Source organism: Miniopterus schreibersii (assembly GCF_964146895.1).
Source record: "Miniopterus schreibersii genome assembly, chromosome: 4".
Lineage (NCBI taxonomy): Eukaryota > Metazoa > Chordata > Mammalia > Chiroptera > Miniopteridae > Miniopterus > Miniopterus schreibersii.
Genome location: NC_138105.1, coordinates 100,498,817 through 100,516,249, shown reverse-complemented (window position 1 = coordinate 100,516,249; position 17,433 = coordinate 100,498,817). Strand labels below are relative to the sequence as shown.

The window sequence follows — 17,433 nt, the reverse complement described above, 5'->3', positions numbered from 1 at the left end:
GCCAATCTGCGGCGGCGGCGGGCGCGGTGGGCGGGGCGGCGGCGGGGCCGGGACTGAGGCGCGGCGGCGGCTGGCGAGCGGCGCGCGGGCGGGCGCACTTTCTCCTCAGCGCCGGGCGGGGGCGGCGGCGGCGGCGTCTCCTCTGCGCCCACGGACCCTCCTCGAGACGCGGCTCGGCCCGGGCGCTCCGGCCGCGGGGCGCAGGGGCGCGCGACCGACTCTCCGCTGACAACTTCTCCCCGCCGCGCCCCTCGGCGCCCGCGCCCGCACCTGGCCGCCCGGCCGCCGAGGAGCCGCCGCCCTCCCGTCCCGCTCGCGGGGCCGAGGCCGGGGCCGGGGCCGCTCAGCATGGCTCGGGGCGCGCGGCGGGCGGCGGGCGGCGGCCGGGCGGGCCCGGGGCGGCCGCGGGGGTCCCTGCCCGGCCCCGAGCGGCGGCCCCGGGGAGCCGGCGAGGACGCGGGGGAGCGCGGCGGGCGGCCGGCCACAAAGTTGAGCGCGGGCCGGCGGCGCGGATGGTGGGCGCTCCTGGCGCTGCAGCTGCACTTGCTCCGGGCGCTGGCGCAAGGTAGGCGGCGGGCGATGGCGGAGGGCGCGGGGCCGGACGGCGGACGGGGCTGGGCGCGGAGCCGGGGGGCGGACGGGGCTGAGGAAGGGGCCGGGCAGGGGACGGGGCTGAGGAAGGGGCCGGGCGGCGGACGGGGCTGAGGAAGGGGTCGGGCGGCGGACGGGGCTGGGCGCGGGGCCGGGGTCCGGGCGCTGCGCGGCTGCCCCGCCGGCCCCTCGCCGAGGCGGCGCCCGTGCCGGGAGCAGCGGCCCCGAGCGTGGCGGGTGGAGGGGGGTCGGCTGCCTGGCGGCCGCGAGGGGCAGCGACGCCGCCCTCCCAGCCCCGGGGCCGTCCCCCCGCGCCGTCCGTCCGTCCGTCCCGCCCGCGACCCGGTCCCGGTCTCTCGGGCTCCCCCGCGCTCCCCGGGGCGGGGGCCGCACCCGCGACGGGAAACTTTGGCGCCCGCGGCCCCGCCCGTGTGCCGGCTTCACTCAGGAGCGCGGGGTCTCGAGGGGGCGCAGCCCGCCTGGGGGACCGCGACCCTTTCAAAGGGAGGTGGGACCCGGGGCCCGAGCTGCCCCAGGCCTGCGGCCCTGTGGACGCCGGGGTCACGCCCGCGCCGGGGTGTCTGCCCCCAGGGGTGCGGGCTGGGAGGGCGGAGGCAGGAGGGCCTCCCGCGGGCCCGGGGTGCACCTGTGCGGGGCAGGTGGCTTCGGGCGGGGCTGCGCGGGGCCGGGAGTTCCCGCGGTCGGGGGAACGGAGGCTGCGGGAGCGGCGCCCTGGGCTCGGGTCGCGGTGTCCTGCCCGCAGCGGGGGCGACCTGCGTGTGGCTCCGGCTGGGACCGCGTGTGAGGACCCGCGAGTCTGAGCTCGGGGCTGCCGCCCGGTCCCGCCCCGCCTCGGCGGCGGTGACCCGGGCTGAGCGCGGCGGGGCGCAGACGCCGGTGTCCGGCTCGTACCTCCCCGCGCGCGGAGGGTGTTCCCGCTGCCTGTTGGCCGAGCGGCCGGCCCGCGGGGAAGCGCCCCGGCCGGGCTGTGACGCCCGCCGCAGGCGGCCAGCCGGCTCCCCAGCGGCCCGAGTCCCGGGGGAGCGAGCGCCTTCCGGCACCAGCGAGACGCGCTGAGCGGGGTGCAGGGGAGACGCGCGGCGTTTAGGGGCGTCTAGGGGCGGCAGGGAGGACGGGCCGCTGTGGGACGGGAGGACCCGCTGCCCCGAGGCGGGAGGACCCGCTGCTGTGGGACGGGAGCACCTGGCTGCTCCGAGGCGGGAGGACCCGCTGCTGTGGGACGGGAGCACCTGGCTGCCCCGAGGCGGGAGGACCCGCTGCTGTGGGACGGGAGCACCTGGATACTCCCAGGCGGGAGGACCCGCTGCTGTGGGACGGGAGCATCTGGCTGCTCCGAGGCGGGAGGACCCGCTGCTGTGGGACGGGAGCACCTGGCTGCCCCGAGGCGGGAGGACCCGCTGCTGTGGGACGGGAGCACCTGGCTGCCCCGAGGCGGGAGGACCCGCTGCTGTGGGACGGGAGCACCTGGCTGCTCCGAGGCGGGAGGACCCGCTGCTGTGGGACGGGAGCACCTGGATACTCCCAGGCGGGAGGACCCGCTGCTGTGGGACGGGAGCACCTGGCTGCCCCGAGGCGGGAGGACCCGCTGCTGTGGGACGGGAGCACCTGGCTGCCCCGAGGCGGGAGGACCCGCTGCTGTGGGACGGGAGCACCTGGATACTCCCAGGCGGGAGGACCCGCTGCTGTGGGACGGGAGCACCTGGATACTCCCAGGCGGGAGGACCCGCTGCTGTGGGACGGGAGCACCTGGCTGCTCCGAGGCGGGAGGACCGGCCGCTCCGAGACGCTCACGGGCGCCGCCTTCCCGCTGCGCGCCGGAGGCCCTGGAGCGCGGCGCGTGTTCACGACCGTAAGTTGAGGAGCAGCGCTGGCCAGGAAGGCACAGGGTTGGCGCCCGGCTGCGGGGGAGACCCCGGCGCCCCTCGGCGTCCGCGCCCTGTGAAGCCTACGGGCCTTTTCGCGCGGGTTTCAAGCGCCGTGTCCCAGGTCTTAATCCACTGACGGGCCCTGGGCTCTGTGAAATGTGTGGTCTGTCCATCTTCTTATATCGTGTTGGAAATTCACGTTACAGGAGAGGTGTCGCCAGCTGACAAAAGCTCATGTATCTTGAAAATGAAAAGCGGGGCGGCTGGAGAGGCTCCTGCGCAGTGGCGAGCTGCTCAGGTGGCGGGAACGCGCTCGGAGCTCTACCGGGTGAACCGCACCTGGCCCGCGCGGAGCTCGTGAAGCCGCCCGGTTCCCCCAGGCGCTTCGGCGGTCGGGGCGGTCAGGGCGTCGTGGCAGAAGGCGCCGCGCCGACCGGGAAGAGTGACGCGCAGTTAGAGCCCCAGTTAGGAGCAGCGCGAGCCGTCGCCCTTCAGTGGGACCCGGGCTCAGGTCTCGGTGTGACGTCGGCGGCCCCGAGGCTTGGCCCCGGCGGGGTAGCGCAGTGGGCACAGCCCGCGGACTGAAGGGCCCCGGGCTCCATTCCGGCCAAGGGCACGTACCTCGGCTGCAGGCTCACCCCAGCCAGGTCGGGGCACCTGCAGGAGGCAACCAGTCGGAGTGTCTCACATCAATGATTCTCCCTCTCCCTTCCACAGTCTCTGAAAAGCAACGGAAAAAATATCCTCAGGTGAGGATTAAAAGAATAATAGTAATAGTAATAGTCCTGAGGTTTTGTTTCCTACAAGTAATGAGAGTTTCTGAGTTATATACGCTGCCTATTGCTGTGTGCGTGTGCGTGTAACTTCTCTAGATTCCTAAAGATCCAAGACTTTAATCCTGAAAGGCGGGTGGCAGTGCATGCTTTCTGTATGCTTTCCACCCAGCAGCCGGACCTGAGTGTTGCAGAAGGATGGCAGGGCCACAGATGTCATATGTCTTAGCTTTACTGCTGGACCTTTGACAGGCTTATTGATTCTGGAAATGCTTAATACAGCTTCTAGTTAGGTTTGTGTTCAGGCTGAGAGAGGCAGGAATGCGCTTCTCAAGTCACTGCTTTGGGGTTGTTCACAGTTCTCCGGGTCCCCTTTGGAGTTGTTTCCAGTCACTTAGACTGATGGTTCTTGGACTTCAGTGTTCATCAGAGTTGCCGGGGAATCTGGTAGGCCTGTGGAGGACCAGCTCCTTTTGTGTGTCACTGAGCCACATTTGTCCAGGCGATTCTGTACACACCAGAGTTTGAGAACCACACACTTAGATTGCCTTGTGGTTTTCCTCGTTCTGGTCCCTTGCTGGTTTCCTGGAAACTCTCCCACCCCATGTCTCTTGAGCTTGGTTGCTCATTGGAATCACCAGGGAGCTTTAAACAATACCCAGATCTGAATCTCACTCCCAGAGCCTGTTTTAATTGACTTGAAGCTTGACCTTGGCGTCAGGAGATTGGAAACCTCCCCAGGTGGTTCCAGTGTTCAGCGAAGTTTGAGTACCATTGCTCCAACCCTTTTAAATGAGGTCACACGACTCGATTTCAGTTTTAACCTTGTCACTGGCCTTGAGATTTTGTAGTAACACCCCTCAACCCCCCCAAATTTTACTGATGTTTGTGGACTTTGAAACTATTTTACTTAGACATGTTTCACATTCATGATCTCAAACTTTGAAATTTCTCTCAGACTTAACCAGCTTTTTAGTCACTCATTCTATTTCTTCCAGCTGACACTGTTGAGTTCCTGTTAGTCTGGGGGGGTGTCAGAATCACCGTGAAATTTAAAAACACAGTCATCTTGGCTCCACCTGCAACCTGGAGGGTCTCTGGAGTGTGAATTTGTGCATTTAAAAATTCTCCACAGGTGATTCTTCCATCTTTGTTACAGTTTTATCCTTGTTTTGGCCAGTCCCATAATCTTACCCCATTTGCTGTCATCCTTAGCCTGACTTCCTGTGGCCTGGACCCCTGCTTGGACCATTTTTCTTAGGCCAATTCCCAGCCTTGGGTAAGGTCTATGAATGAGGCTTCTCCGTCACCTGTTTGCTGGAGAAAGTACAAAACAGTGTTCATTAGGTTCACTATAAATCCAGCTTCCTTGTGGGCCTGAATGGCTTCCCATTACCCCAGAAGTGCTCTGTTTTCCTCCTTCCTCTTGCCTCTAAACCCCCTTCCTCTTGCCCCTAAACCCCAACTTTGTAATTTGAGTTTCATTTGCAGCTTGGGTTCCAGACCACCTGCTTCGCTAGAGTCTGCGTAGGCATTGCTCCACGTAGGAAGTGCTCAGATACTTCCTGATTACCTTTTACTAGACCTCTGTCTGTTTAACAGATGGCACCTGGCCACTTGATTGGCAACTGTCTTATAAACCGAATAATAAGGAGTTATCCCCCTCCAGGCTATCTTAGGTGCAGCCACCTGCAGTTGACCTTCATTGAGCCCTTAGCACGTGCCAACCACAGGTGCTTCACAGGTAGGCCTTTTACTCTTTGAGGAAGCCTGGGAGGGTAGGGAGCACTTTGCACTCATTTTACCTGTGAGAAATCGAGGCACTGAAGGTGTTACCTAATTTGCCTAAGGTCCCAGGACTAGCAGTGATGAAGCCACCATGGGAAGCAGCCTGCCCGATATACAGTCTGTTCCTAACCACTGGCTGGGGCATCTCCCACATAGTGTGAAGGGAAGATGGTGGTTGGTGTTTTCTAAATATTGTATCCAGTTACTTGACCTCAAGTTTCAGGGTGCCTTATTTACTCTTGTTTTTTAAAAAATTATATTAGATAATTTGGAAAATAGAGGAGGAATATGCATAACCCCCTCCATATATACCCACCCCTCTCCCATAATAATATGACTGTTCCCATTTTGGTGTTTTTTCTTTCCAAAGCAATTTTTTTTTTTTTTTTTATAACGTAACTGCCACATTCCAACTGAGGATGGGTTGTGGCAGTTTGGCGGCAGAATTGACCCCTAGGAGTGTACCAACCATTTCTTTGAGGAGCACTTGGGAAATTCTTTTATCTGCATTCAAGTATGTGCATTTAAATCTTGTAAATGAAAATAAGGAGTTGGGGTTTGCCAGGCACAGACTTTGTTACTTGCTTTAGCATGCATTTTATCTAACCATAGTTAGGGTTAGCTGCACACTGGGGTCATCATTAGCCAGGAAGTTTCCTGTGCCCTCAAACTTTGGAGTAAGACAAAGTCACCCTGACAAGCAGGTAATTAAGTGAATCCAAGACGACCTTATAGTTAAATTCTACCTGCAAGTTGCCTTTATTTCCATCCCAAGAGTCTTTGTGTTGTTTTTGTTGTGAGAGATGGATTTTGGGCCTTCCTTCAGGTGTCCCAGAGATCAGAGACTGGTAATAGTCACTGACTAAAAATCTAAAGAATGAAACAGACGCAGAGTGAAAACACAGAAACCTGGATTTTGGCTAGGTCACAGCTTAAATTTAAGAGAGAAAGTAGTTGTAAGAGTAGGCCCCTTAAAGGCCAAACCCATGAAAGTTGAGTAAAGCTGAGGATGGGGAATGAAAACCAGGTTGAAAGGCACAGTGTAAAGAGTGGGTTTATCTTTTAAAAAAAAAAAAAAGTAGAGGTGTTGGTAAGAGGTAACTAATTGTCTCGTTAATACTGCTCCTAAGAGATGGTACATTCCTACCTAATGTAGCTATTCTAATTTGTATAGTTTCTTTCATTCTAATTTATTTGACCTGAACATTTCTATAAGGCATTTTTCTTAAATTCCTCCCTGAATTTGTCAATATCTTTTAATAAAAAAAGATGATACACATTTTTACCTTTGATCCCCAGGGAGAATCTATTTTGTCAGCTGGGGCTGTGAATAGGGCACCTTCTAGCATCCTTTTGTAGTCACACAAAGAAATTATTCTTAAGTTTTCCAGTGAATCATTGAAATGCAAAAGTCTCCCATAGTTTGACAGAGACTTGCCTACCAGTTATTAATCCTATACCTGAGACCTGTTCTGGAGAGCTCTATTAGTAGTAGTCTTGTAGTTTCATTATATTGACACTATTTTTACTGTATCTAAATACAAAAGTTAAAAATGTTGTTATGAGGGCACCGCTTTAGGGAACCCTAGTCATTTGCACATTTGCTATTCTAGTATTTAGGTGGTCTGACCTGACAGGCAGCTCTAAAGCTAGAAACTCATTGCCTTAGCCTGCTCTCCCGGTCCCCCACCCCACTCCTGGGGTCTCCTGTGGGTATTATGGGAGTAAGAATATTTTTAAAAAGCTTTCCTAGAAATGCAGATGTGGTGAGTGGAAAAGACATTGGGTTAAGTGTCAGTAGACTTGGTATTTATTTATTTATTTACTTACTTATTTTTACTTATGTTTTCAATCCTCACCTGAGGATATTTTTTCCATTGCTATTCAGAGAGAGTGGAAGGGGGAGAGAGTGAGAGAGACACATCGATTGGTTGCCTCCTGCATGCGCCCCGACTAGGGCCAGGATCAAGCCTGAAACTGAGGTACATGCCCTTGGCTGGAATCGAACCTGGGGCCCTTCAGTTCACAGGCTGATGCTCTAACCACTGAGCAAAACTGGCTAGGGCAGTAGACCTGGTTTTGATTTCATTCTGTAACTAACCTGCAGTAGGAGCAAGTCTGTCAGCCTCTCGGAGTGTGTTTTCTCAGCTGTAGAAGTTAGGGGTTAGGACTAGATCTTCAAAATTGTTCTCTGATTCTCTGCCCTTCTGTATGTTGTCAGATCTCTCTTCCTTTCCCCAGACTCTGTAATGGTGGCTGTTTTCTAGGGATTCTGTAACTCCATGACTTAGCTCCTGGAACCTAATTCCCTTCTTTTACGTTTGCCAGGGTAGTTACAATGTCGAAGACAACTAAGATGCAATCCAGTATTTCTTTCTAGGCACTGCTGTCTAACAGGTGATGCATCGACTCTTGCCGGAAAGTGGTTCATGCTCAACATTTTAGGCTCTCTGAAATGAATTAGTGCCATAATTTGTCAGTCTGAAGTTTGGAGAAATAAGTTTCCTTAAAACATGAGATGCTTATTTATATAAATGGCTGGAAGAAGAAAGGACAAGACTAATTGAAATCTCCTCGAGGTAATTAATGCAGTGAGAAATTTAAGAAGACAGGAGAGATAGTGATGGATGTGAGAACGTTTGTATTTACTGGACAGTGACCATCAGTAATGAACGAGGGTAGTAGATGGCTTCTGTTGACGTTTGTGTTCAAACCAACATTAGTTTGGTTGCCTTCATTAGCGGCTCTTAGTAAGTCTAAAACCCCTCAGAATGAACACAAGGATGATTTTTTCCCCTTTAACAGGCACTCTGGATATACAGACAATGTCTAGTGAAGATAACTATCAAATAACCCGATTTGACAACAGAGATGTCTGTGAACTAAATCTATTAATTTACCGATCCTTGGAGATGAGCTTGTTGAACATAGGCTAAGACAATAATAGTTTCTTCAGTGTTTTTGGTTTTTCACTGTGTGTGTGTGTGTGTGTGTGTGTGTGTGTGTGTGTGTGTGTGAAACTGACAAGGCCAGCCTTTGGAGATGTGGGCTTTGGAGAACGGGCTCGACTCCCAGGCCCACATTATTACACAGACAACATTAGCCTTTGGTGCAATGTTTTGTTGCCTTTTCTCTGGTGCAATGTTTTGTTGCCTTTTCTCCCTTTCAGAACTCTCCTTTGTACGTATTCTAGACATGATTCCTTATCCTGAGAGGTTAGGAAGCTCTCAAGTATGTAAACTTGAATTTACAAAGATGAATGATCTTTCCAAGAAAAAAAAAAGTATAGGGAGGTAACCAAAGAATGCTGCTGCGACTCAAAGAGGAGTCTGGCTATTCTGGGAGTGCCAATGGTTTTCTTTATTAAGAATAATTGATGGTGGGAGTTTTAGCAACCCAAGTAGGCTAGCTGGGTGGGAAAAATTTAGATTTGGGATAAGGAGGGATTTCAAAATTTACATTACATACATATAACTTATCATATTTAGGTAAGGATGAGCTCCAGCGACTATAGTGTCTGGGCTCTTCTCTCCAGTGTGAGCCTTAATGTATTGTGTGTGTATTTGTGGTTTTCTCATTAAAGAGGACCTATGTTCAAAGTGAAGGTCACTTCTATCTTGCCTAAGGTGTTAGATGTGATACCAAAAAACCAGATGGATTTTGTGGACCAAGCTATACAATGGGCATCAGCTTGATTTAATACATGAACCACCAGATGGCAATAGAAAAAGTGTTTCTATAGAATATAACCTGTAGTTTCCACAGCTGCTTTTTTTTTCCCTTCCACGGTATACTACTTTTCAGTGTACTTATGCAATATATGAGATTGTTGACTGTGAGCAAGGTGAGTTTCTAATACCTGGCAATGCAAATCAAAACCAGGAAATAGAACATGGTAAAGTATGACTAGAAAATGCCATTTACATGCACACATGTATGGATTGTTCTCGGAGAGAGTGGGTTTCCAAGGATGCAGCTTATAGTTTATGTTGCTGTATGGCCGTGATTTTACTTTGGATTTTTATTCAGTATTTAGCTCTACAGTAAGCTGTGGTGATTTGCAGGACATAAAAGAAAACATGGCTCTTTCCCTGCAGCATTTTGTATAACACCTTTTAAAGGAGGAGATATGCAAGTTTACAAACATCGCTCATATTTATATATTTTCTGGCCAAAGGTATTTTTACATTATGTGGGATTTGTTTTATGTTTGCCTTGTAGGCATGCCCCCTTTTTCTAAGTATGTCTTCTAAGCTCTTCTAAGGTTTTCTTTTTTTTTTTTTTTTTAGCTAAGACTCTTGGTTGCAACTCCTTAAGAAAAAAAGGATTTCATTGGAGACATCCTGGGGTATCACAGTGTAACAAGAATACCTTGAAACTTGGCAAGTTTAGGATTCGGCTCCGCCTCAGGAATAACTAGAGCCAAGTGTTTGAAGTTGGTCAGGTACTGTCCTCTTTGTCGTCGTCTCTCTGTTACTGGTTTGGTGCCATTCTTGACTCTCTCTGAAAATTGGCTTTCTCTCTGACTGAAACCCGGCCATCGCCAGTCTGCATTCCTGCTGCTTTAGACCCTGAAGGAAAGATTGAGAGCTTTGGCCCTGATTCCATAATCTGCGAAACGGATCAGATTTGTATTTTAAAAGCATGACCTTGAAGGGAGAATGAAATATATTGATTGCAAAATTGAAAATGGGTCGGGAGAAGCCAGAATGAAAGACTGGACCAGTGAGGCTGCACTTCCTGGTGGGAGGAAGTAGCAGCATGGACAAGGATGGTGTGTTGGAGATGGAGAGAGCCAGATAGAGGAGAGGGATTTAGGAGGATACCGGTGGGCAGGGTTTGGTGATTGGACACGGAGGGAGAGGGAGACTATGTCAAGGCAATGTCCAGGTTTTCAGTTTGCGTGGTTAGTTGATTGGCAGTCATTCAGTGCAGCTGGACCACCTCAGTTTGGGTACCTAGGATCGTGCTTTTGGTTTTGAATGTGTTCATGTGAGATATCATTAAAGCTGCCACATGGAGCTGTTAAGGTGTTTGGATGTGAGTTTTGCATTATAGGAGAGATCTAGGCCTTTGGGGGTATAAGTATTTGTGGAGACAGCATAGCACATATCGTTTGAGAGGGTGGGCTTGGCATAAAGTAAAACTGGCCTCAGCCACTTGCTGGCTGTGCTTCCCTGGGTTGGCTGCTTAACCTTCTTAAAGTGTAATTTCTTATCCCTGAAGTAGATATAATAACTGCACCTCAGCCTGCCCAGTATGGCTCAGTGGTTGAGCATCGACCTAGGATCCAGGAGATCGCGGTTTGATTCCCGGTCAGGGCACATGTCCAGGTTGCGGGCTTGATCCCCAGTGTGGGGGGTGCAGGAGGCAGCCGATAAATGACTCTCTCTTATCATTGATGTTTCTATCTCTCCCTCCCTCTCCCTTCCTCTCTCTGATGTCAATAAAGATATATTTAAAAATACTAATAACTGCATCTCAAACAGCCATTGTGAGGCTCATTTGCTGTGACCACAGGTGAGGTGTCTTAACACCTGGCCAAGTACATAGCATGAATCCTGTAAGTGTTGTTATTCACATGTTTGTGGACAGGCCTTGCCTCATTCATCTTTTCCCATAGTATCAGGTATTACTGGGCTGCTGCAGGACCAGAGCCAGGAGGGTGAAGCATTGATGTGACTAGAGTCTAGTAATGTTAGTCTGACTGTGACTTACTGGAAAAATGGGGGAGGAAATTGGAGTGATGGGAGTGATTTGGAGAATGGTTGCGATGATACAGGAATAATAAGTATTTGACTTGGGGTGGTTGCGGTGGGAAATGGCCATGGTCAGTATTGCTGCAGAGAAGTGAGTGAGATTAGGACCAGGAAAGGGCCAGTGGACCTGTTGATTAGGCAGGAACGTCGATCGTGTTGAGTGTGATTTCACTAGAGTTGTGGGAGTATAGAGTGGACTGAAGTTGATTACAGAATGAGTGGGTAGTGAGAAAATGGAGCCAACAGGTGTGTTCTCGTACTGCCGAAATCCTCAAGCAGGAAAAGGGAATGAGAATTTGAAGTGTGTAGTGACAAAATGATCTCAGAATGCCTCAGGAATATTTATTTTTTCCAATTTGAAAACTGTTCTCGAGGCTGAAAAAAATGTGGGCTGTTGTCATCTGGCAAAGTGGTAAGTAATCATCACAATTCTCTGAAGGGATCTTTTCAGTTTCATATTTTGTGATGACTAGAGGCTTCTAGCAGCATTGCCGCCAGACCTGATAGAGAGGATTTCCACCAGCACTGTGCTGCAGACACACAGAAACTGTGGGCAGACTAGAACAAGGACTGACACAAGCATTCCTGAGCCTGAGAGGTCAGGAAGTCACAAGTGCCCCAGTGAAGCGAGAACTCCAAGCCAAGATGAGGTGGGAAGTCAAGGCCTGTGGTGGTTTCAGATCTGGATCTAAGCCCCAAGGGCTTGGTCCTAAGGGTCACATGAAGGAACAGGAGTCACAGCCTGAAGTCTGCATAATGAGGAAGGTGAAGGTGAGGTCCACCTGCATCAAACCTTGAAAGGCTGGCCCAACCATGAGCAGGGCAGTAGGAAAACCTTGCCCACTAGTCTCAGGAAGTGTAAAGAGACTTGCTGTGTTTCTGGGGTTGTGCATAATTTAGAAAAAAGAGAAACATCTAAACCCCAAGGCTGTACCTCACATTGGGGCCGGGTTAAAATGTAATATTTCTTGCAATGCAACTAACCCTCAGGCTGAGATATTAGCACAAAATCTGGTCCAGAACTATGGAAACCAATGGAGCCCTCAGAAGTTTAAGTGTGAAATTGCTCTGTGGAGCAAATGAAAAACCCAGGATTCTTGTAGTAAAACAACTCATCCTAAAGATAAACTTGCAATGAGAAGTTGCCAGCCACACGGAAATGAATCACAGTGAAGGAGAGTCAGCAGATATAAGTAGGAGAACTGGAGCTCCGGGAGATGCTCCTGGGACTCAGGACAGAGATCACTTGTTTAAATTAGTAGAGCTCTGGCCGGTATGGCTCAGGTAGTTGGAGCATTGTCCCGTACACCAAAAGATGGTGGGTTTGATTCTCGGTCAGGGCACATCCTGGTCGAGGTGTGTGTGGGAGGCAGCTGATCAATGTTTCTCTCTCAAATCAATGAAAACAAATGATTAGAGATAAAAGGGGTGAGACCATAATGAAAGAACATCACAGGTTAGAAAAACAACACACAGATTTGGAAAAGACCTGAATATAACTTCTAGAAATGAAAACTGGTCAATAAATAAAAGCAACCTCAATGGACAGGCTTCACAGTTGCAGATGTAATTGAAAAGAAAACTATCACTCTTGAAGGAGATTTTCAGAAATGGCCTGGAATACAGTACTGGGGCATAAAGAGGTGGCAAACATGAGTGGCTAAGACTCATGAGCTTTAGTCAGAGAGTGTCCTTTATCACCTGTGAGCTTCCAGGAAAAAAGGAAGTAGGGCAGGAAAGGCACAATCTGAGGTATAATGGCTGCGGATTTTCCATGATAAATGCAAGGCCTGAGTTCTTAGGTTCAAGAAGCACAGAGAACCCCAAGCAGGATAAATAAAAGTAAATTCATACCTAGACACACTGTAGGTGAAACGCTAGAAAAAAAGACAGAAGCCACATGAGGAAACTGATGTCTAGACTGGCAGGCATTTTGTTTGTAGCTGAAGGTGATTGAATAATATCTTCAAAGTGCTGGGGGGAGAACCATCCACCAACCTGGAATTCTGTTTCCAAACAAAGTAATATTCACGAGTAAGAGTGAAACAAAGACCATAGATAAAGACAGCGGTGATCACTCGTAGACTCCTGCTGAAGGAGCCACTGAAAGGTGTACTTGAAGGAAAAAAATGAAACCAGAAGGAAGGAGTGAAATGCAAATAGCAATGTGCTAAGTGATAGGAAGCCGCCTGTCCCTAAAATTTACTCTGTGTGTGTGTATATATATATATGCCTTGTGGTTTGAGAACAGTGATCATTAGCAGTTTCCCCTGGTAGTGTAGAGTGGATAGATTAAGAGTGAGTGAGTTCATTCCATGCTTACTGAGGACTTTCAGTGAGCAAGGCACTGTACAAAGTAGTGAAGATACAATGATAAGTGATACACAGTTCCTTCCTTCATGGAGTTTATTGTTAATTGTGCAAAGACACACCGGCAGTTATGTTGTAGTGTAACGGACCCTGAAGGGCCCTTTAAGCCATACACAGGGTTCAGAATCTGGGAGATCAGCTTCAACAGGATTTTAGCAGGGACACAAGTAGGCAGGCCATGCTAGAGTCTGGGGATTCAGGTTAGCACTTGGGAACACAAAAGATGAGGGACTTGGGCAGAAAGAAACTGAACAACAGGAGTGAGGAATTAAATGTCTGGATAACAGGACTTTTTCCAAACCGATTGAAGGACTGAACACTAATACCTTTGTGTTCAGCCAGCATTCCAAAAATGATGTCCTTTACATCTCCGTTTTTAGCTGTGGAAACACAGGACTTGAGCTGCGTTAAATGCACAAGGATAGACTTAACAGCATTCAGAGGAGACTGTACCTATGGAGGAATGTGGGTAAGATACGAAGTGCAGTGGATGGAAATGAATGGCAGATGAGAATGTAGGCATTTGCAGTTTGTGGCAGCTTGACATGGTTGGCTGGTGGTTTTTAACCAACAACTTCTGGACTTTTAAAATTGCTTAAATCTAGTATCACGAAGTATTACTGTTGGCAAGACAAGGGTCCTCTGCATTCTAACTCTGCTGTTCTCTATCAAAAGTATAAGAGGTAAGTTGTATGTTTCTATGTAGGTGGATACTTTGTAGCAATTTAAAATTTATAATTTAGCATTTTATTTGCTGCAAATAGAGCTTAAGAGGTTTTGTTTTGTTTTGTTTTTTTTAAGAAAACCACAATTTCTTTCCTTCAGTAGTTGCTCTTTCTTGGGTAAACAAACAGTTTCATCATTGATACTATTGGCAACAAAAACATTAAAAACAAACAGCCAGACCTTATTTGCCCTGTGACTTCTTCCAAATCAGCTAGCGAGGAAACATTGGGGGTCCTAACCTGCTCAGACTCTCATTCCCCTATTTTAGGGAACAGATTGGGTACCTTGGATTCCTCTTTCCCTATGTGTATTGGTCAATAGCAGGTGACCCTGACCAAAGTAATGAGAACCTGAATTTTTCTGACATCTTTTCCAGTGGCTGATCTAGCACATGGGGAAACTGCTGTACTATGTCAGCATTAAAAAGGATGTTATAAAAGCAGGTCTAATTGACTTGGAAGGATGTTCAGAATATATTAGGTGAAAGATGAGGTGGTAGTGTGCTGTGTACTGTGTGATAGCTTGTTTTTGTCAAGTACTGCTTATGCATAGACTGTGTGCTAAAGCCTTTCTGTGCGGGACCTGTATCCCCCTACAGCCCTATTTTATACCTGAGGAAACAGAGGTCAGGATCACCCACTGAATAAGTGGTGGAACTGGGCTTTGCATGCAGCACTGGCCGAGTGCAGGGCCCTGCTCTGAGCCCTGGCGCTGTGCGTCCCTCTGTATGTGACGAGAGCGCATGTGGGAAGTTTCTCTGCCGTAGGGCTGTTCATACACACGTAAGCAGAGAGGGGTCTGGAACACGACATACCCAGATAGTGACAGCAGCTGTTTCTGAGAAATATGGGTATTTTCTTTCACTTTTTTTCTAGTTTGTGATTTTATATAATGGGCTTAGATTGCTTCTGAAATGAGAAATATAAAATCTAGAAAAGTATAATAGATTTAAAAAGTAATGGGGATGTAATATTAAGTCAGAAATGGATAAGAAATTACTCAGTTGTATAAGATGTGCAGAGTCTGGTTGAAGGAATAGACCAGAGGCTTAAAATTCTTCTCTCTGTTATAAAAAATTTCTCTTTTTGCCTGAGTGTTCTAAGTTTCAGACAACAAGCATTTATAACTTCTAAAAAAATTATGAAAGCACTTATTTACCATAATGTGGTGGAACAAGTGGATTTTAGGAGGAATGTGGTATTCGAGTAGTTGGCTTAGGCTGAGATTATGTTAATGGAGACCTGGGAGTTTGTGTTGGGTTTTTTTCTCTTCTATTTGAAGGAACTTAAGTGATTGTTTTGAGCCTTATTTTGTTCATCTATTTGAAAAAGGCATGCTGTATCCGAAATTATAGGCTCATTCTAAGAACAAAAACTCTTTTGAAAGATGGATTGATAAACACATTTGTACCATCGATTTCTGGTTGCTGCTGTTTAATCTTTGTTTTATGATTCTGGTGTCAAATTCTCACAATATTGAAACAATTCAATTTCTCATGGTGTTACATACAAAAAAAATTTGAAGCATGTAGTTAGTTGTAACTGAAAATTAGGTGTGCCCTTTGAATTTAAATGCTTTATATAAATTACAAGTTTATCACAAATTTATGTTAAATATAATATAAATGTAAATTAGAGAGTGTTATGTATGAATTGGAGTGATATCGGCTTATAAAAAATGGGCCATTTTCTGAGAATGGGACATGGCAGGGCCCCTGCTGGCCATTTCTCTGTCGTGTCAGCACTTGTCTTAGCGGGACTTGAGCATCCCTGCAGCCTCAGAGCTGCTGTGCTCCTGGCCCATCCTGAGGTTTGGATGTTCAGCTTTTTCTCAAGTCTGTCTGATTTTCAGTATATCCCCATTTTTCCTGAGTTCACTGGAGCTGCTTATCTCTGAGCAAAAAGGATTCAACCGTTTTAAAATTGGGTGGGGGGAGGGGCTTAATAAGCATTGTCAGTAATTTTGAATCACATTATAAATATAAAATTGTGGAAGGTCTAAAAGTAAATACTTCAAGGCAAGTAAAGGAACGATACTGATTCTGAACGAGCAAATGAAGTTAGTCTGCGTGTGTTTTGACTGTTTCCTTTTTTCCATTTTCCAGACTCACGGGGGGGGGGGGGGGGGGGGTGCGAAGTCCTCCCCTGGCCTTGCGTTAGGTGCCTCTGTACCTTCCTCTTCCTTCCCTGTTTCTCCAGCCACCTTTGTTCTGTAGCTGGGCTCTCCTGGGCCTGCCAGCGGTGGGTTTGCCTCTCCCCTTCCTCTCTTGCTTTACTTTTTTCGAGGGGCTGTGTTTCTTCCCGACCTCACTAAGGTTTCCTCCCTGCAGACCCTCCTCCCGTTTTCACAGGGATTGGGTTTTCTTTCCGTGTGTGGCGGCATGTTTGCCCATGTTCAGATGTGAGCAGTGTTAATAGGTACCCTTCACAGGTGAGAACACCTGGACAGGAGGATGCTTGATTAAAACAGGTGTGCCTTTGTTGTTCTTAAGCCTCTTTATTTAGCTTTGGTAAGTAAGGAGGCTTAGGTATCTCTTTATGACAAGATTTTAGTTTTTATACTTACATTGTATTTTACTTATTAAGCAGTGTTCATTCCTTATGAAAAATCACAGGAGTTGGGTTAAAAAATTGTACCATACCGAAGTATATGTAGTAGAGAGGCTCTACTTTTCTGATCCTCAGTCCCCTGGTCCCTCTATTTGAGGCCACCCTGTTCCCAGTTTCTCAGGTGATCTTTCAGTGATATTTTGTGTGTAGTACAGCCATATATATCCCCACCCTGCCCTTTGGTTTTATACAAATGGTAACATATAGTACCTCGGGAACTGGCCTCACTCAGTGCACTTGTCCTTTCTCATTGAACAGTGTATCTTAGAGATCATTTCATATTCACACCTGTGTGTGTGTGTGTGTGTGTGTGTATGTGTGTGTGTGTGTGTGTATAACATTTTTAAATACATACATAGAAAATGCTTTTAAGCCATTGGCTATAGTGCATTGGCATTGTAACATGATAGTGTTGTGACTCATAGAGCTGGGTTCAAATCCTGGCTCTGCCCTTGATGAGCTGTGTGACCTTGGGCTAGTTCTATAAACCTGTGCTTCAGGTGTTCATTTATAAAATGAAAAGTTAATGTGTCTTCACAAGGTTTTCAAAAGGATTAGAAGAGATAATATATATAAAACATTTAGCACAGTGTCTTAATAAATCATAGCTATAATTGTGCTCATTAATCTATCAGATCAAATGAATACCTAATGGGTTTCTCCTTTCTCAACTGAAAAACACAGAAGGCATTACCTGTTTCTTGACCTTTTGCCTTGGTTGTTCTTTTCCCCTAAATCATTGTTTATATTCTCTCCCTCTTCTGTGCCCAACAAGTGATGCTATGTATTTCTTTACCTTCTTGAGGTTTCCTGGCTTGCGGATGACTTTCCTGACCTATCATATCATCCCTGCCGTTGCATCAGGTACCATCAATTGTGATTCACTATAAATCCTCAACAGAGGAGGAGTATTTCTGGTGATGATGCTCCA

General features: G+C 48.5%; 1 protein-coding gene across 1 annotated transcript in view; it reads left to right on the top strand.

Moving 5' to 3' along the window:
* Window positions 1–348: 348 nt before the first annotated feature.
* Window positions 349–17,433, top strand: part of SDK1 (sidekick cell adhesion molecule 1) — a gene marked incomplete at its 5' end in the record, with an annotated part of 555,106 nt that continues 538,021 nt past the window's right edge. The window contains one exon of the mRNA XM_081133971.1: window positions 349–565. Within this exon, the coding sequence (XP_080990097.1) occupies window positions 349–565 (217 nt within the window). The remainder of the gene's footprint in view (window positions 566–17,433) is intronic.